Source organism: Prionailurus viverrinus, chromosome A3 (genome assembly GCF_022837055.1).
Source record: "Prionailurus viverrinus isolate Anna chromosome A3, UM_Priviv_1.0, whole genome shotgun sequence".
NCBI lineage: Eukaryota > Metazoa > Chordata > Mammalia > Carnivora > Felidae > Prionailurus > Prionailurus viverrinus.
The window spans coordinates 74029947-74047799 of record NC_062563.1 but is presented as its reverse complement, the minus strand read 5'-3'; the positions used below and the strand labels follow the sequence as shown (position 1 = coordinate 74047799).

The 17853-nt window shown below is 47.7% G+C and overlaps 1 protein-coding gene across 4 annotated transcripts in view; it reads right to left on the bottom strand.

Annotated features, from left to right (window-relative positions):
* Window positions 1-17853, bottom strand: part of EML6 (EMAP like 6) — a 272470-nt gene that overhangs the window by 2757 nt on the left and 251860 nt on the right. For 2 of the 4 annotated variants that reach the window (XM_047852480.1, XM_047852479.1), the window contains 11 exons: window positions 15385-15514; window positions 13821-13925; window positions 12638-12826; window positions 8343-8551; window positions 7890-8047; window positions 7144-7258; window positions 5320-5508; window positions 3454-3626; window positions 2874-3036; window positions 1155-1258; window positions 106-259 (listed from right to left, as the gene is read on the bottom strand). In XM_047852480.1, the coding sequence (XP_047708436.1) occupies window positions 106-259; window positions 1155-1258; window positions 2874-3036; window positions 3454-3626; window positions 5320-5508; window positions 7144-7258; window positions 7890-8047; window positions 8343-8551; window positions 12638-12826; window positions 13821-13925; window positions 15385-15514 (1689 nt within the window). Of the gene's footprint in view, window positions 1-105; window positions 260-1154; window positions 1259-2873; window positions 3037-3453; window positions 3627-5319; window positions 5509-7143; window positions 7259-7889; window positions 8048-8342; window positions 8552-12637; window positions 12827-13174; window positions 13196-13820; window positions 13926-15384; window positions 15515-17853 lie in introns of all 4 variants that reach the window. The other 2 variants (XM_047852481.1, XM_047852478.1) reach the window with 2 other exon arrangements.

Genomic DNA, 17853 nt, shown 5'->3' with positions numbered 1-17853 from the left:
CTTGCTCTAGATTCTCGATGGCCATCTAGATATGGCCACTGCCTCCTGCAGACTACAGGAAAGAGCCTAGAGGCCTTGTAGGGAGTTCCTCTGAGGAAGACTCACAAATTTTTCTGTGCATGGAAAATCAAAGAGCTTCACCAGCCCAAAGTCATCTCCTGTGACAATGTTGAGGCCAGCATGGGTCACACACGCGCAGTTGACATCAGCCTTGTCCGCATTTCGTGGCCAGATGCCAATGACTTCATCCCCCAGAATGCTGTTTTGAGTAAGAAGAGGTGTCAGAAGGAGATGCATGAGAAGGCTTCCTGTGGTCAGGTGTCCCCTCCCAGGGATAAGGAGAAGAGGGCTATTTTGCATCATTGGCTATGATCATGTGTCTCTTCTGTCCCCTGCCCCCCTGTGCATTGACCTAGCTCTTACTGCTCTGCTCTGCCCCCCTCCTTTGCACCCCAAGAGAAAAGTTCCCTCCATTTTTGATTCACTCCCTCTGCCCTCTAGTCCTTTTGGATGTGTATATGCTTGGGCACCTTCAAGCTCACAGCTTGGTGGTGTCCTTTCCCTTGAACTGGCAACGCATTGCTCCTTATCCTAAGTGGCAATGCCGGCCCTCCCACCGTCCCGTCCCTCCTGGCGACTGGAGGCCTCCACTGCAGTGCACCAGGGCTGAGCCAAAAGCTGGGGGGTAGTTTCCCTTTGAACATGCTGGGTGAGTTTGCAGATGTAGGACCAAGGGATTACACAAAAGGGAGGGCTTTGCATTTCAAAAGCCCAGGTTCAAGAAGCCTCCTGCCCCCAGCCCCCAGTCCCCAAAGACAAGACAGCTCTATCTCTGAGCTTTTTTTTTTACATCTGGGCCACATACAAACTTGGAGGCTGAGTCTGGCCTAAGAAACTTCCTTGTGATCTTTTCCTTAAGAAGTGTCTTCCTCCAGGAGCACCTGGGTGGCTCCGTCGGTTAAGCGTCCGACTTTGGTTCAGGTCATGATCTCACAGTTCGTGAGTTTAAACCCCGTGTCGGGCTCCTGTACTGACAGCTCAGAGCCTGGAACCTGCTTCGCATCCTGTGTCTGTCTCTCTGCCCTCCCCTACTCGTGCTCTCTGTCAAAAATAAATGAACATTACAAAAAAAAAAAGTGTTTTCCTCCAGTCACCTTGTCCAGGAGGCCCAGGTGATCTTCTCAATGGCCACGGCTTCAGTGACCCGCTTCCCCAGGGGTACCTCATGCACCTGGCGCTTGTAGGCTCCTGTTGACACCTGCGAGGAGAAAGAGGCAACCATGTCCATCAGCTTTCTCTCCAGGCCAAACGGCCCCCCTTTGGGTGTACTATTTCCCCAGAACACTGGCCAAGCCTCTGGATCCCTAGGACTCTTCAACAAACCCAAGTTCAGCTTGAGGCTGCAAAACCTGTGGTCAGCCTATAGCGAAATTCACATGAGCAGGACGGTTTTCCATTCATTTTCTGGCTCTTTTCCAAAATCCTAAGGCAGCAGTTCCCCAAATGTGGTTCCTGACCAGCAGCTTCAGCATCATCTGCAAAGTTGTTAGAAATGCATATTCCTGGGCCCCACCCCAGACCTACCAGATCAGACACTCTGAGGGTGGGACCCAGCAATCTGTTTTAACAAAGCCGCCGGGTCATCTATGATCCTCACTTAAGTTTGGGAGTCCCTGTTCTTGGACAAACAGATCCTTTGGTACAGATGTAGGTGAGTTTTCTCACAGACGGCAACCAATGTACCTGAGTTTGGAACCATCTAGGACCTGACCTTTGCTTCTTTGGGAATGTTCTAGGGGGAGATAAGCATTTTCTAGAAAATCGCCAGCCCCATTTACTCCTGTGGGTGTCTCTAGCCTGGCCACCCTAGGTTTTCTTGCTTTTCATGGAAAGCTGAGATCTTTCCCACCTCAGGGCCTTCATACAGATGGCCCGGAACAATGTTCCCACCTCTCTTTGTTGGCTAACTCCTACACATCCCACCGGCCTCAGCTTAAATATCACTTGTGTGGAGAGGAAGTGAATCTAAATTCAGCGACTGTTAAATGCTCCCGCAGCACCCTGTACTTTTCCTTTGCAGTACATAATCACAATTTGTAACTATAGGTATATTTTGTGGTTATCTGTTCGATGCTTGTCTTCTCCCTTATAGGGAAGCTACAGGAGAGCAGTGACCAGGCCCATCCTGTCCATCCAAAAGCCTAGCACAGCGCCTGGTTCAGTAAATAATCAATGAATGGGTCCCCTCTCATTTCACAATGGGTTATCCACTCCAGGCCAGCTCACTAATGCACAATATTTGTTCAGAGTGCTGGACAAGACATTGTTCTCTTTTCAGCTGTAAGTCCCAATGGTGGGACCCCTCTCTATCCCTTCCAACCTGTCAGTTGGGACCCAGTGAGGGACCCAGTGAGGAGCCCCCACTCCAGGCTTGGAGTCTGGCATCCAGACCCCAAGTGTGGACGGGCCACACCCGCCCCCCCTCCCCAGACTTGCAAGTGAAATGACTAAATATGAGAAGCCACGTGGGCTTAGGTGTAGCCCTGGAGAACCAGAGGTTAGGAAGCTTTCAAAGGGAGGAAGTAAAAGGAGGGTTAAAGTTATTAGGGCTTGAGCTGCCTGCGTCTCTTACTGAAGGACAACTCTACTTTAAAAATTCTATTTCTTCAACATTTTTAAGTTCTCTAGGCCCCTGCTTCTTCATTTATAAGGTAGGGGAAAAGTTGCAATACTGGAAACATTCCTCTAAAGAGGAGATGGGTGCACAGCCTGGCGCAAAGCAAGCCCTCAATTAATATAAGCCACCACTGTTGCTGTTACGATAATGGTGATGATTCTTGGTTGCCCCAGATATTAGCAAAGCTGAGACATACCTGAATGTATCTGCCATCCGCAGAAAAATCCATCTGAATGACAAAGCTTGGAATATCTTTGCAGTAGCCAATGCGGTTCAGGCTTGTGCCCTGAGTGAGGTCATAGAAGTCAACTGTGTGTTCAGAAGAACCAACGGCTAAGAATCTGCTGTCTGGGCTGATTCTAGAAAAAGCAATCCAAGAGCATGGTCTGTGAGAAGGGCTAGTCAGGTCTGCTCTGGAATGGGCCTCCCAAGCTCAAAGGCAATGAGATCTCACTTCATGACTCGCATGTGGTTAGCATTCTAGGGAATTCAGCAATTTCTCTGTATCCAATCCCATGGAAGTACAGGAGTGGATGCATGCAGCCTTATGCAGAATGGCGTCGTACACGCAGTTTTTAACCACACTCTTCGTGGAACTTAGCAAAGACATGTCTGGGAATTAATGTGTGAGGGAGTCTCCTTCCACGGCTGGCTCGTTGAAAGGGACCCTCCCACAACTGAATTCTTCATTCCAGTCATGACCCTTCCAGAAAGGTAACCACAGAGAAGGAGAATGGGTGCCCTTCTTTTCCCTGCCCAGATGACCTGCTATGTACCTGATATCTTGGATAGCAGACTTCCGGTCTCGTTTCTTCCCCCAGACTTTCAGGCTGTTCACCAACAAGATGACAAACTCTCCATTCTTCATGCCAATGGCCACCATCTCCCCGTCAGGGCTGTAGGCTGCACATCTGGCCGCGTGGCCCAGGTTCACCTTGTTAAGCAGTTTCTACATAGATACAAAGTAGAACGACCTAAGCCCTAGGCCTTCTTGGCTGGTCTCCAAGGGAAATCCTGCACCCAGGCCAGAGCAGTCAGGCCGTCTCTGCTGCCACTTTGGGCCTCCAAACGTCTTGCTTCTTATAGTAACTGTCCCTGAGGAACCAAGATGGGCAGTATGTTTTCATCAGAACAGCTTGTGCAGAGGTTGGTCAACTTTTTCTGTAAATGGTTTGGTAGTAAACATTGTAGGGTCTGTGGTCCATATGATCTCCCACAACCTAGACACTATGTAAACAATGAGCATGCTTTTACTTTGTAGAAACAGGCGGCAGGCCAGACTGGATCCTCCAGTCTTAGACTGCTGACCTCTTGCTCAGAGAAAAGAGTTTAAGCTTTGGCACCTCTTGGTTCAAATCCTGAATCCTGTCTGTCACTACTGGCTGGGTGTGTTTGTGTCAGTTACTTCCCCATTTTCCCATTTGAACTTTTTATTATTATTATTTATTTTTGAGAGCATGAAAGGGGGAGAGGGAGAGAGAGAGGGAGAGAGTGGGGAGAGAGAGGGAATCCCAAGCAGGCTCCGCACCATCAGTGTGGAGCCCGGCATGCAGACTGAACCCACGAACCATGAGATCGTGACCTGAGCTGAAGTCAGACCCCAACCAGCTGAGCCACCCAGGCACCCCCCCCCCATTTTCCCACTTGAAAAGAAGTGATATCAATACCAGTCTTGCAAGGTTATTGTAAGCATTAATGATCGTGTATATGAAGCATCTGGTGTATAGCAGGTATTCAATAAATGATAGCCAGTGTTCATAATACACAAACAATTTTGAAAAGTAACTTAAGTAAAACAACTATACTGTGAGTCTGTTCTTTGATCCTCACACTAAAAATATGACTGAAATATTTACTGGCTATTTTGTAATGAACCCAACTATTTTAATGATTAGAACTTACTTTTTTTAAATATCAGATACGACATGGTAACAATAATTACCGCCCCGGCCCCAACCCCGACTATTTCCTGCTATTTTTTTACTCAAGATGAATTTTTTAAATTATTTTTTTTCCAAACTCCAAGAGGAACTTTATTGGGGATTTATTTTTTTGCTTGTTTGTTTATGTTTGTTTATGTTTATTTATATTTGAGAGAGTAGAGAGAAAGAGAGAGAGAGCGCACATGAGTGGGGCAGGGGGCAGACAGAAAGGGCCACACAGAATCCGAAGCAGGCTCCAGGCTCTGAGCTGTCAGCACAGCCCAATGCGGGGCTCGAATTCAGGAACTCTGAGATCATGACCTGAGCTGAAGTAGGATGCTCAACTGCCTGAGCCACCCAGGTGCCCCATGAACTTTGTTGGGGTTTTGACTGAAATGTCCTATTTGGGAACATTTGAAATTTTAAGTCATTTTTAGTCTTCCCATCCAGGGAAGACATATCTCTTTATTTTTTAGGTTTTGTGGATTTTTTTTACAACAAAGAAACTTCATTTCCAGATTATTCCTGTCCTGTAGTTACACATGGGTATATGCAGCTAACAGACAGACAGATTGGGCGTGTGTGAGTGGGACTTTCATCACCAGGCTTTCTAACTTAATTGCAGACCCACCGCACCCCCCAACTCTGGATCCAACCCTCCTCACTCTGGGCTCTGGCCAGGCCCCACCTGTGGGCATCAGAGCACAGTGGACCCCTCACCTTGTCGGCCAGGTCCCAGATGCGGGCTGTGCCATCGTTGCTGGCAGAGATGAAGATGTCCTTGGAGGGGTGTGTGGCCAGACCCCAGATCTCCCCTTCCATGTGCCCATCAATCAGGATGTTGGAAGCGGCATTTTTTTCACCAACTTCAATTATTTCTCCGTCTTTGGTTCCTACTAAAATTTTCCCCTGTTGTCATAAAAACATTATTAGGAAAAAGACGCTGTATGATAGTACTCCTATGGCGCACCTGGTCCAACATGCAGAAGAAAGTCCAACGGTGTTGCTGAGTGTTGCGGAGGGGGAGGGGCAAGGGGAGTGAGGACTTCATAGCTACAGAGTTTCAGTTCTACGAGACGCAAAATGTTCTGTGGGTGGATGGTGGCGATGCCTGCACGACAGTGGGAATGTACTTTATACCGCTAAAGTGTACACCTAAAAATGGCTAAAATGGTAAATTTTATGTTACTTATATTTTGCTACAATTTAAAATGAAACATTTTTATGATCTATTAGGAATCTAGTAGGTGAGAGATTGGTAGGCAAATGGATGAAAATAGGTAAAAAATAAGATTTGTATTTTAAATAATAACTTAAAGGCAAACACTATTAGAGCAACGTGGGAAAGTGGCCCCTGCTGGCAATGGTATTAACGCCGGAAGAGCCGGGACAGGTTGTGTTGTTAACAACAAAATCGCCCGCCCTTCCGTGACCTCCTCACTTTTCCTTTTCTCCCTCAGCCATGGATGAGTGTGTCAGCACAGAGACTGCCATCATCTGGTCTCTGCCAAAACATTCCACTGACGGCAAGCTCATGACAGAGCGGGGTAGTCTGTTTCTGTTGTTGGACCGTTCAATGTCTTCCCAAATTCTTCCTCACACTAAACAACGAGCCATCTCTCGAGGACTTCCACATTCCAGGCCTACCTCTGCCTTCATCTCCCAGATGTCTGCCTACCTACCAGATGACTGGTATTTATCTATCTAAAAACAAAGCTCTCGATTTCTAATTATGGAGACTCTAAGTCAGGTCTGCCTTTTTCAATGGGGAACATCCAGAAGGCACATTCTTAGACTGCTAACAATTCAAAACTATAGACACAGGGTATGAACCAGAGGTTAAGATTTGTTTTTTTAAGGACCTCAGAATTTCTTGGGGAATTAAAAAAAGAAAAGAAGAAAAGGAACACACAAGTCATGGCTAAGACTCTGATTTGGCAGCTCTGGGTAAGTACGTGGACAGCCATATATTAAAAACAACAACAACAAGAAACAACTCCACAGTTGTTTCTGATATTCAGCCCAGGTAGGACTTGACAACCTATGGCTTTGAGTCAGACAGTTTGATGGCCCTTTACTGTCCCCCCTTACTGACCATGTAACCGTGCGCATGGCAAATTATTTACTATCTCTGTGCCTACACAGAGATCACATCTATAATCACATCTATAATCACATCTATAATCACATCTATAACAGTAGCAGCTGACATCCACAGAATGTGGCTCTGAGCCAGGCATAATGGAAGGCATCGCACATTATAACGCACGCGACCCTCACAACCACCCGCCTGGACACAGAAAGGGTACGTAACACACCCAAGGTCATACAGCCAGTGCTGACTCAGAAGAGTCTGTGCCTGGGTCTGTGGGACCCTGCTAAGCCGACTCCCACCGCAGTGCAAGTAGCACCTTGGAAGCCTGTTTTAAGGATTTAGCACCCGGGCACAGGGAAAGAGTATGGCTGAACTCCTTCTCTCTCTTGGGCCCCTTCTGGGCCCAGCCCCATAGGGACAGCTGGGGAAAGACCGGCCCACCCACTCACTTTGCCTCGGCACACAGAGCGCACACACTCCACCGGCTGCCCCGTCTCCAGCTGGAAGGCCCGGCAGCGCTTCATCTCCTGGTCCCACAATTTCACAGCACCTCCTTCTTTGGTCCTAAAAAGGAGTGAGAGGACCTTGGCAAGTTGGGCCTTATCCTAAGACTTGCCCTTGATGCTCCATGTCCCCTGTCCCTATCGTCAAGGCCACCGGGTCCCAGCAGGACAGACCCTCCAGGGTGGCTTCTTTTTTGGCCCTGCCAACATGGAAGTGACAACCATTTCACTAGAATACTTTCAAATGCCACTATGGCAGAAGGAAAGAAGACTGCGATCTAAAATACCAAACCGTGTCTTGATTAGATCAAACACAAAGAGAAACGTTTCTCTGCTGCTCTGCTTCCTTCTTACATCTCTGTCCCCAGGGGAACTTCTCTCCCTGCCTCTCCGTCCTCCTGTCCCCGAGACCTACGGGAAGTAACACTCGATGAAGAGCATAGTCACTCGAGTCTATTCAAGAATACCTCTCTGGATTTTCCGCTACCATTAAACCACCTCTCTCCTTCTCTGACTTGTACTCTGAAGGTTTTTGCCCAGGGCCCTCTTGGAGAGATGGCAGACTCATCTCCCTGATGCAGGCAAGATGGGAGAAAGAAAATCTGCGTTTTCTCCCAGTGGGAGATGCTTCTGTCAGTTTCTCCCAGCACAATAAGAAAAGATCAGTTGTTCCCAGAGGAGTTTCGCCTTACGGCCGCTCTTTGCCACCGGTCACTATGAGTCCATCCCGGAGGGTCGTGTACATTGTGAAGACAGGGCCCGTGTGAGCCTTGGCCACCAGTCGGACAAGGAAGTGGTCCTTCCACACGTAGACGTCTCCGTTGATGGCACCCGTGAAAGTGAGGTTGTTCTGTAAACAAAGGGACACCTTCCACACTAGGACACTCACAGCACCTCTCAAGAGGGTCCCCTCCCAGCCACCTGTTCCTTGGTTAGGGAACTAGAACTAGAGAAAGAGAAACACACTCAAATTGACCTTCTGTGCTAAGGAAAGGGATAAAGGAATAAAGGTTGCAAGTAAGCCAATAAAGGTGAAAATGTGGAAATAGCTTTCTTGCTGTTTGTAGCTTTGTGGCTATCTGTGCCCCCCATGCCCATGCCCGGGGTTCAGGGTCCCCTCTCAGGAAGCTTCTGCTGGAACTCACAGCACCGAAGGCCACGGAGAGCATCGTCTGCATCTTGGCAGCCTCCATGGATCCAATGACCCCTTTCTTGTAAAGCAGGGCACTGCCTGCCAGGGTCCAGAACTTCATATGTTTGACCCCGACAGACACAAATTGCGTGTCCGAGTCAGGGCGAAATTCCACCACAAATATGCGCTCCAGGTGACCCCCTCGGCTGGCAACCTTGGCGCCTGTATGGGTGAGAGAGTCTGGTGAGGTGGGTCCTCCCACACTCTGAGCTCAGGATGGCTCTCCATCCAGCAAAGCCCAGGGTACACTTCAGGTGTTCCTTCTTCCTCCATGGTACCCTCCCTGCCTCAGGCATGAACCCCAAGGTGGGGAAGAGAGAGGTTGGGAAATTTCCAGAACAGCAGGTGCTGCTAACATAACCCCAATCCCGCTCCACCCCCACAAAGCCACATCCAGGCACCCATGAATGTGCAGGAAGGGATGGCCCTGAAGATATAAGCTTCCAGATATCAGAAAAGGACAAAGGACACCCTTCATCTTCCTATCTCCTGTCTCTGACCTCATCACAGGATTCCTGCCTACCAGAAGTTGAACCTTCCCCTCGAGTGTAATTAGAGACTCGCATTCCTTCAGACTGTTCTTAATTTCTTTCCAAGATTCTCTGCTTTTACTTTCCTAAGAAAAAAAAAATCCTTCATATTCCTTTGTCTTTCATGGCTTTTAGGTTTAAAAATTCTACCTTTAATATTTAATTACCAGGTTTTTTTTCCTCAAGCCCATTCATTTATGTTTTTGTATTCATTTGCTTTTTAACTTTTATCCCCACCAAATCCCAGCTCCACCATTTATCTGTAGAGCAACTTTGGGAAAATTATTGTCATCTCTTGGTACCTCAGTTTGCTCATCTGTAATTTGGGGATAATAACAGTTCCCATTTTATAAGGTGTTGTGAGGATTAAGCGATCTGGTGCAAGCAAAGCCCCCAGGAGCCGAGCCTGGTGCCACGACTTCTCCGCAAATATCCACTTAGTGTCACCACCCTCTACACCTCCTGCCTTGTTGTCTTTCAGCCTATATTGTAAACCCATCTGTTTTTACCTCATCATTATTTTTCTGCCTTCGAGTTTTTAATTTTTATTTTAAACTTTTCTTTCCATTTTCTTCTAACTTAGTCTTAATGTTTTAGTTCCCATTTCCTCTTAATTATCTCCCCTGTTACCTCATGTGTACTTTTCCCTGCCCCTCCTCATCATTTACCTTTTTAAAAAATTCCGGTATAGTTAATGTACAGTGTTATGTTAGTTTCAGGTGTACGATATGGTGATTCATACGGTGTCTAAACATTTCTCAGTGCTCATCATGGTCAGTGTATTCTTAATCCCCTTTTTCTGTTTCACTATGTGTTTGTTTTTAAGTGGCTCCCCAGTGGAGTGGTGGTCAGTTCTGGCATAGCTGGCCTGGCATCTCAGACTCATCCTCCTAGAGGCCCTTCCCAGGACTTGCTGCACGTCACCTCTCACAACAGTCATTCTCTCTCCACATATGGAAAGTTCGACTTACCAGAAAATACCTCCATACTGAGAGCTCAGAGGTTTAAAAACCCATGCTCTTCAAGGATACCGTAAACTAAGTTAAGAGACAAATACCACACTGGGGGAAAACAATTACAACACTTACAGGAGATGAAAAAGTAACCAGATCAGTAAAAAACTACACATACGGAAAACACAAACAACTCTCCCTTCCCCAGAAGAAAAAGGATTCCAATGACTGGATTACAGAAGAAGTGGCCCAAGTGGCCACTAAATACATAGAGGATCATTCTTGGGAGCCAAGGGGGGTATGCTGTTTTATTTTGCGCTTTCTTCTGTCTTTAAATTTTTTAATGTTTATTTACTTTTGAGAGACAGAGAGAGACAGAGGGCGAGCAGGGGAGGGGCAGAGAGAGAGGGAGACACAGAATCCGAAGCAGGCTCCAGGCTCTGAGCCATCAGCACAGAGCCCAAGGCGGGGCTCCAAGTCACGAACCCTGAGATCATGACCTGAGCTAAAGCCTGACGCTTAACCAACTGAGCCACCCAGGCGCCCCTGCACTTTCTTCTAAGCAAGTGTTTGTTTTTTCCTGGTCTTAATCTATGGACACTTCTGACCGTGGAGATGCCTGTATCCTGCCTTACGTTGGCTTCCACGTTGCTCAGAACAAGTTTCATACAAGTATCTAGGACCTGGGGCGCCTGGGTGGCGCAGTCGGTTAAGCGTCCGACTTCAGCCAGGTCACGATCTCGCGCTCCGTGAGTTCGAGCCCCGTGTCAGGCTCTGGGCTGATGGCTCGGAGCCTGGAGCCTGTTTCCGATTCTGTGTCTCCCTCTCTCTCTGCCCCTCCCCCGTTCATGCTCTGTCTCTCTCTGTCCCAAAAATAAATAAAAAACGTTGAAAAAAAAATTTAAAAAAAAGTATCTAGGGCCTGACAACATTCATTTTATAGATAATAAGCTCATTTCTTACTCAACTTTGTTTGTGAACTACACACACACATACATACCTGGAGTTCGACAAAACAGTCCTTTAACAAAAGAAGAGTAACACGCATATAAACCTCTCTCAAAACTGTCTCATTTATAAGCAGAACTTGAAGCTAAGGGAGGCCCTCACACAACCATCTCAGGAGAGGTGGTGGTTGGTGACATACCATTAGATATCAATGGCTCAGAACCCTTCTGCAGACAGCCACGGGCCGATTCCAGCAAAGACAAGGGGAGAAAGTTACCAAAGAGAAGGCATCTGTTGACCATGTTTAGAAGCTGGTTTAAAAGTCCTGGCTCCACCAGTCTGCCCTGCGGCGGTCAAAAGGGGCCCAGGGTGAGAAGGGGTCTGTGCTGGGGCAGGTCCAGAGCAGGAACTGCCCAGAGGAGCAGATGGCAGAAGTGAGGACAGTGAGCCTGGAAAGACTAGCCTGTGCACAGGGCCCAACAGGATTAACCCTCTTCCGAGGAACTAGGCACAGACCTGGTCTTGGCCACTGCAGAAGTGGAGTTAGTGCAGTACAAGAAAGGCATAAGGAAGCAAGTTAGGTTCTCTTATAAGGAAGGGCTTTATGAGACATTTCCAGCAGGGGGTGGCTGCCTTGGGAAGTGATGCAGGCCACAGCCCTGCAAGGGTTTGGTGGAGGAGGGGAGTCAGCCTGTCAGGAATGCACTTGTAGGAACTGCCCCATGGGACGGATCAGGACCAGGCGGGAAGACTTCTCCAGTCCTTTCAACACCACGAGGCTATGAGTCTGTTGTTTAAGACACTCAGCGTCTCATCCGGGGCCGAGTCTATTTCAGGCCAACTCGACAGGACAAGAAATGAAGCTGCATCCCCAAAACATAGACTGTGGGGCCCTCTGGACACAATGCACTGATCAACAAGAAAATGAGAAAGGGACCGAATATGATAAAGGAATCTCATTATAAAAGTCTGCAGGTCCCCAACCTCTTTTTCTCACATGGGGGCTCAGGAGGGATTGGAACTTAGCTGCCATCTCTTTACAGCTCCCTCCATGGGGAGGTGCTGAGATAATGGGTCTCTAGAAGCCCTGAATTGGAGAAGAGCCACCTCTGTGCGCGCTTGGCTCTGAGTGCCCTAGATACAGGCTGCCCTGCCAGAGACAGACCTCATTAACGTCCTAACTAATTGGATCTGTTCTGCCAACCTGAGAATACACTTGAAAGATTACACATCTTTGATTCTAACATGAACATAAATTTAGCAGCAGCCTGTGTGTGTGTGTGTGTGTGTGTGTGTGTGTGTGTGTGTTGGGCGAAGGCAAGAGAGAAATCCTGTTACGGGAAACGTAAACCTTGATTATAAGGTGAATCCCTATTTCACAAAAGCGAAATATAAAGTGTTTTTGAGACTATGGTGGTAAGATCTTGTCCCAGTTCCTGGAATAAGGGAACCAGGGTGATAAGGCTGTGGCAGGATCTGGAGGTTACAGAAGGAATACCAAGGACAAGGAAACTTGGGTAGAAAGGGAGTTAAGACGGAAAAGGGGGAGGCTGAGGTCTTCTTTGTGAGGAGGAAGGCTGCCTGCACTGGGGCACTTTTCCAGAGTGCACAGACCCTCCACTAGCTAGCCCAGCACTCCCCTGGCCATGGAGTCCAGGGACCTGATAGGCAGCTTCTCCAGGAACCGGAGATGGCCCATTTCGGCTGACCCAGCAGCAGCGCCCTTGATGGTTTTCGGGGTGAGGCCCATCTAGTCTGAGCCCAGCACGCAACACAAGCAAGCCTCCCAGATGGACAGACAGCCCGGCTCCTTTTACCTTCCTGCCAACGCCAGACAGTGATGGTGTGCTCAGGGTCCACTCCCACCGATACAAGGAGCTTCCCAGTGGCGCTGAAGTTGATGTAATTCACCCCCTTCGAGTGGAAGCACCGCAGCATAGAGAGCGTGTGTTTGGTCATGGCGTCCCAGATGTGGATTGAGGGTGTTGTTCCTGAATGTGGGAGGCATGACACACAACTAAGGCTGAAGAATGGCGGGGCCAAGGCAAAGCTTACGTTCACCCGGAAGACTTTTTAAGACAAATACTTGGGGGTGTTACAGTTACTGGGCCTAAGAGACCTATAGCCTGACCTGGCCGGAGGTGAAGCAATGAGAAACATCTGTTGTGCTTTTAGAGCCAGAGGCCTAAGAGCGTTTATGTCCACACACACACTTGTGGAGGAGTTTACACAGAGGCAACTGGTGAGATCAGTGATTTGTATCTGCAGTTTGGCCAGATACAAGCAGCAAACACGATACAGCGACACGATTTTGCTGTGAAGATTCAAACTACTCACGGATGGAACAGCCTTACCTTGGGTCTCCGTAATATCAACTGCATTGGGTGGGCAATGGCAATGAGGAAGCGTCAAGGGAAAACAATAGCTAAAATAAGTCATGTTTCTGATAGTGAAGCACTTAACACCAGCATCAGGAAGTTCCAAATTAAATTTAAAAATGGATATGGGTTCAATGAAAACAAGCAGAAGGGTATGTTCATAAAAAACTGCCTTTGAAACGACAAAGTTCAAAAAAAACACACACAACTTTTCACAAATGTGAAGTGTCAATCAGTTCACATTTGTCATTGGCAGTTTGCTAGGGTGCAGAAGAGCTGGGCACACAGACAAGCTACCCTTGCCAAGGACAATCACCAGGCTTCGGACACAGGGCTCTTTAACTGACACCTGGCCGGTGAAAAATTATTCTCCACAAGTCCACAGGGATAGGGGCATCCATTTATTTGGATTATCGGGCTCTGGTCTGACTTTATGATCCCTAAGAATCAACAATCACTGGCTATTTCAACTGAGATGACACAGATATACTGAGTGCTCAAAAAAGAACAGCAATGTCCAGAATGGGTAGATGTCCACAACCCACCAACCCCCTTTCCAGATATTTGCTATTAAGTCAATGTCCCTGCTCAGCTGGGAAAAAGCTCAGCTAGGGCACGACCCTCCTACCTATCTGGCTGGTGGCCACCACGTTCCTGTACTTGGGGTGCTGGTTCACTGTGAGGCAAAGGATGTCATCCGTGTGCTCCAGGTAGAAGCTTTGGCTCCCTAGGGGGAAGACACGGGATGGTGAGCAGGGGAGTCTTCGAGACCTCTCAGGACAACCTTGAAGGATTACATAGGGTCTGGAAGTGCCTTGTCAAAGTGAGAGATCAAGGCCACAAGCTCGCAATTTTAGAATCATCCTTGGGGAGATGGGAGATCATTTTTTACACTTACACATTCTCTTCCAGGCCTGGCGGAAGAGCTGGTATCTATTCTCTAGCACACACCAGCTCCCCTGCCATCCCTCCCGCAGCCTGTGTGGGTCCAGAACACAGTCCAAGTGCAAGGCTTCCAGGGTCCAAAGTGATAATGGAGATAATACTTAACTGAACAAAATGGCACCACTTACTCATCTGAAAGGGAAGTCTGTGGAATAAGAAAATACTTCGGGTATCTCTTTTAAACCATTGTTATTTCTCAAAGTGCCAATCCACTTGGGAGCCTACTGGATGGCACAGGTGATGTATTCACCCCCTAAATGCCCTAACTCGACATGTAACACAGAAAATAGAAGAAATCACAGGAAGTATTTATTATCTACCATGGAAAATGGGTTTGCTGACTTCCAAAGTGGCCACTGTAAACCCATCCAAGTAGCCAACACTACTAGGAGGTAAGTGATGGCACTGATAGACAAGGAAACAGCACATTGCTGCTAAAATGATAGTATGTCTAAAAAAAAAAAAAAGGAGAAAATGTATAGAAAATTTCAAGGTCCTCCTCCCCAAAAAGAGATCGTTATGTGCTCAGTGACTTCCCTGTCTAAAAATGTATGCATTAAATAAGTGTGTGGAATTGGGAAGGAGCATAAAAATTTGAAAAAAAGAAAGGGGTCTGTTTTAAGATATAAAGCAAATAAGGCAAGATGTTAACATATTTAAATCTGGTGGCAAAGGTACGTGTCAAATTCATTTCTACATGCTCCCTTTGCCTTGCAGTGTTTCTTTTCAAACTATTTGTTTCATGTGACTCACCCTACCAGTTAGGGGACACTTTGGGGTGCTTACAGTTTAAGTGTTCTCATCCTTATGGTAAATCTGGTTAACTACGCAAAACTTGAAAATTTGAGCTACTAAAAAATTGGTCGCCCCTAACAAATTAGCAAGAAAATCTCCCCTGTGCTCTGTTCTTGGTAACCTGCCACAAGGAATTTCTCCACTCCCTACACCCTCTTTCTGGCTTCTGTCCATCCCTCCCAGCATCTGAGCAGCTGATGGGAAACAGGGACACCTCCCTCAGAGGGCTGACAGCAGGGTGTTGTTCGAAAGAAAGACGGCTGTGACCTTTGAACGAGGCCTCCACACTTTCTAGGACCAAATGATACCAGTCTGGAATCGAGTGAAAGGGCTCTATCAGGATAAGAATGCGTCAGTTTGGGGGGGCATCTCCAGAGTGGGGGAGTACACACAAAGGGACTAAAGTGGGGTCCTGTCCTCAGAGGGGGGTTCTCGGGCTGAGTTACCCGTGGAGAGGCTCTGGAGCACGCCAGCCGCCGCGGTGTGGAAGATGATGTCCGCACCGTCGTTCAGGTAATGCAGGTTGTTGCGACAGTCGAATCCCCTGTAGCCAAACACGTGGTCGAGAGCCAGCTCCTACGTTCCCACACACAGATAAAAGCGGCTCTCAGAGGAAGTAAGCGCAGAGGCACAAACCCACACTCTGGGAGCAGCCACTTACCTCATGGGAACCGCATGGCTGGTTAGACAGCCAATACCCCACAAAAAGCATTTTGCTTCTTGACTAGCTGAGGCTACAACGCAGCCCTTTCTTTAGTTCCCTGAAAAGCTAGGGGGACAGGCCAACACACAGAATTACAGGGAACTTTCTAAATAGGCTAGATAGGTTTCCAGGCACTGGAGGGGAGTCAAGGTCTACTGATTAGAAGCCCTGTAAAGGTCACCTAGAAGTTGTATGTCTGTCCCTTGGCAGGCACTCTTCAGGGGAGCTGAATGGTGGCCTGGAGGTTTGCTTTGATTCCCGCAAATGCCACTGGGCCTGGCAGGGGCCGGATACTGAGGCAAAAGCCATGTTCATTCTGTTGCTTGGTGCTTGCCCTACAGAGTTTCAACATAATTTGCATTTTTCCCCCCAACAACTAGATGCTGTTCTGGGTTTATAGTCTTTTTCTTCTTCCTGTCTTATCTTCCATGATTAAGCTCAGGATCAGCTATTAATGCGATTTGATGCACACTTCCTGTTGCCAGCACTTCTGTGCCAGGCACTGTGTTGGTTGGTGGGATACAAGGTTAAGAAGATGTGGGTCCCTGATTCTAGGTTCCCTGATTTCTTTCCCCAAAGCTCCTAAAATACCACAACCCCTCCTTACTCCAGAACATTCACTGACTTTCACTGCCTTTGGGATAAAGCCCAAACTCCTAAGTTGGCACAATTACTTCTACTCACACATCTTCTGTACCCTCGGTGAAGCTGCATTGTCTATTTAGCCCATACATCATGAGCTTTCCTACCTTTATAATTCTGCTTTGTAAAATAGCCCTTGCCTGAAGAGCATTTCTCCTCCTTTCATCTCAGCCTTTCCCTACCCCCACGTGTTTCCCAGAAACTGTCTATGTAAAATGTGACCCCTCATCCCAATGGACAACTGACTCGAGCTGGGCCAGTCACATGGTTTCTCCCAGGAATTTAGAATTGAGGACATTGGTAGGCTGGGCTGTTTAACTAAGTGAGGAGATACAAACTCAGGTGCTGGGTCATACCCATTTGTCTACCAAAATAGTGCAGGAAGTGTGCAGAAAAAGAGAAGGACGCATCAGACAGACAACCACAGTGGGCAGAAAGTGGCGCCATCTTGGTTTATGATGGCTTTTCACCTTCCGGATCCTGCATCTTCTGGCTTGTGCTCTGTTTCATGATAAATCGCCCCATTTAGTCCCCCTTTTCCAATAAAAAGTTTTAAGATGGATTCTTCTGTCTTTAGTGAGTTCAAAGTGTGGTAGGAGAGACAGATGAGTAAGAAATAACGGCAGTAGTGTGTGTGACAAGGGCTGTGGGTGAGGGGTGTGTGTGAGGGAGTGTAGGAATGTTCAGGATGAGGAGAATCAAGGAAGACTACACTGAGAAGATGCCAGAGAAGAGCTTGGAAAGACCAGGGTGTGGGCATAGAAGAGGAGGAGACTTCTAAAACACAGGGGCCTGAAAGCCATGGCAGCTTCAGAAAACATTAGGTATAGGGCTTGGGGGCTGGAGATTTGAGTTGCAGTGGCAAATCACAGGTGCTGAGGCTGCAAAGGTGGCTCCTGGGTCAGGTTTTGAAACCATGCACTTGAATCCCACAGGCAATGTGGGAATCTCCTGGGTCTTAAAGCTGAGGTGAAGTGTGAAGTATTCTATTTGAGAGAGCTAATTCTGTGGGAAGCAAGACATGTGTCAGAGAGGGAGGGGACTCTGGAGGCAGATACAACAGTTAAGAGGCCTCTCTTAGAAAAGAGAAGGTCCACAAAGCTGCAATCCTCAAGTATGAACAACTGAATTTAAATCTCTCTGCGCTTCCTGGCTTGGAGATCTTGGGCACAGGACCTAATTAGTCGCTTAGCTTTTCTGAGCTACTGTCCTTATCTGTAAAATGGAAATAACAGTACCTTCCTCATGGGTTTGACAGATTATATGAAATACTTCATGGAAAGCACATACGTAGTACCTGGCTCATGGTGGGTGCTCAAACAACGTTAGAGACAAAGAACAAGCTTGCATCCTCCCTGTGTCTTCCCTGCCCCCGAGTGGGACTGGTCTAGGGGAAAGGAGACAGGTTTGAAGGACATGGGACATTTGTAAGTCAGGACTGACAGGACCTGGTGGCAGGGCTGAAGGAATATGACCCGGTGGGCGTGATTCTGGGATGGGGGACACAACACTCTGTAGAAGGGAGAGGAGACAAGAGAGACCCATCAACTGCACTCAAGTTTACTTGAAG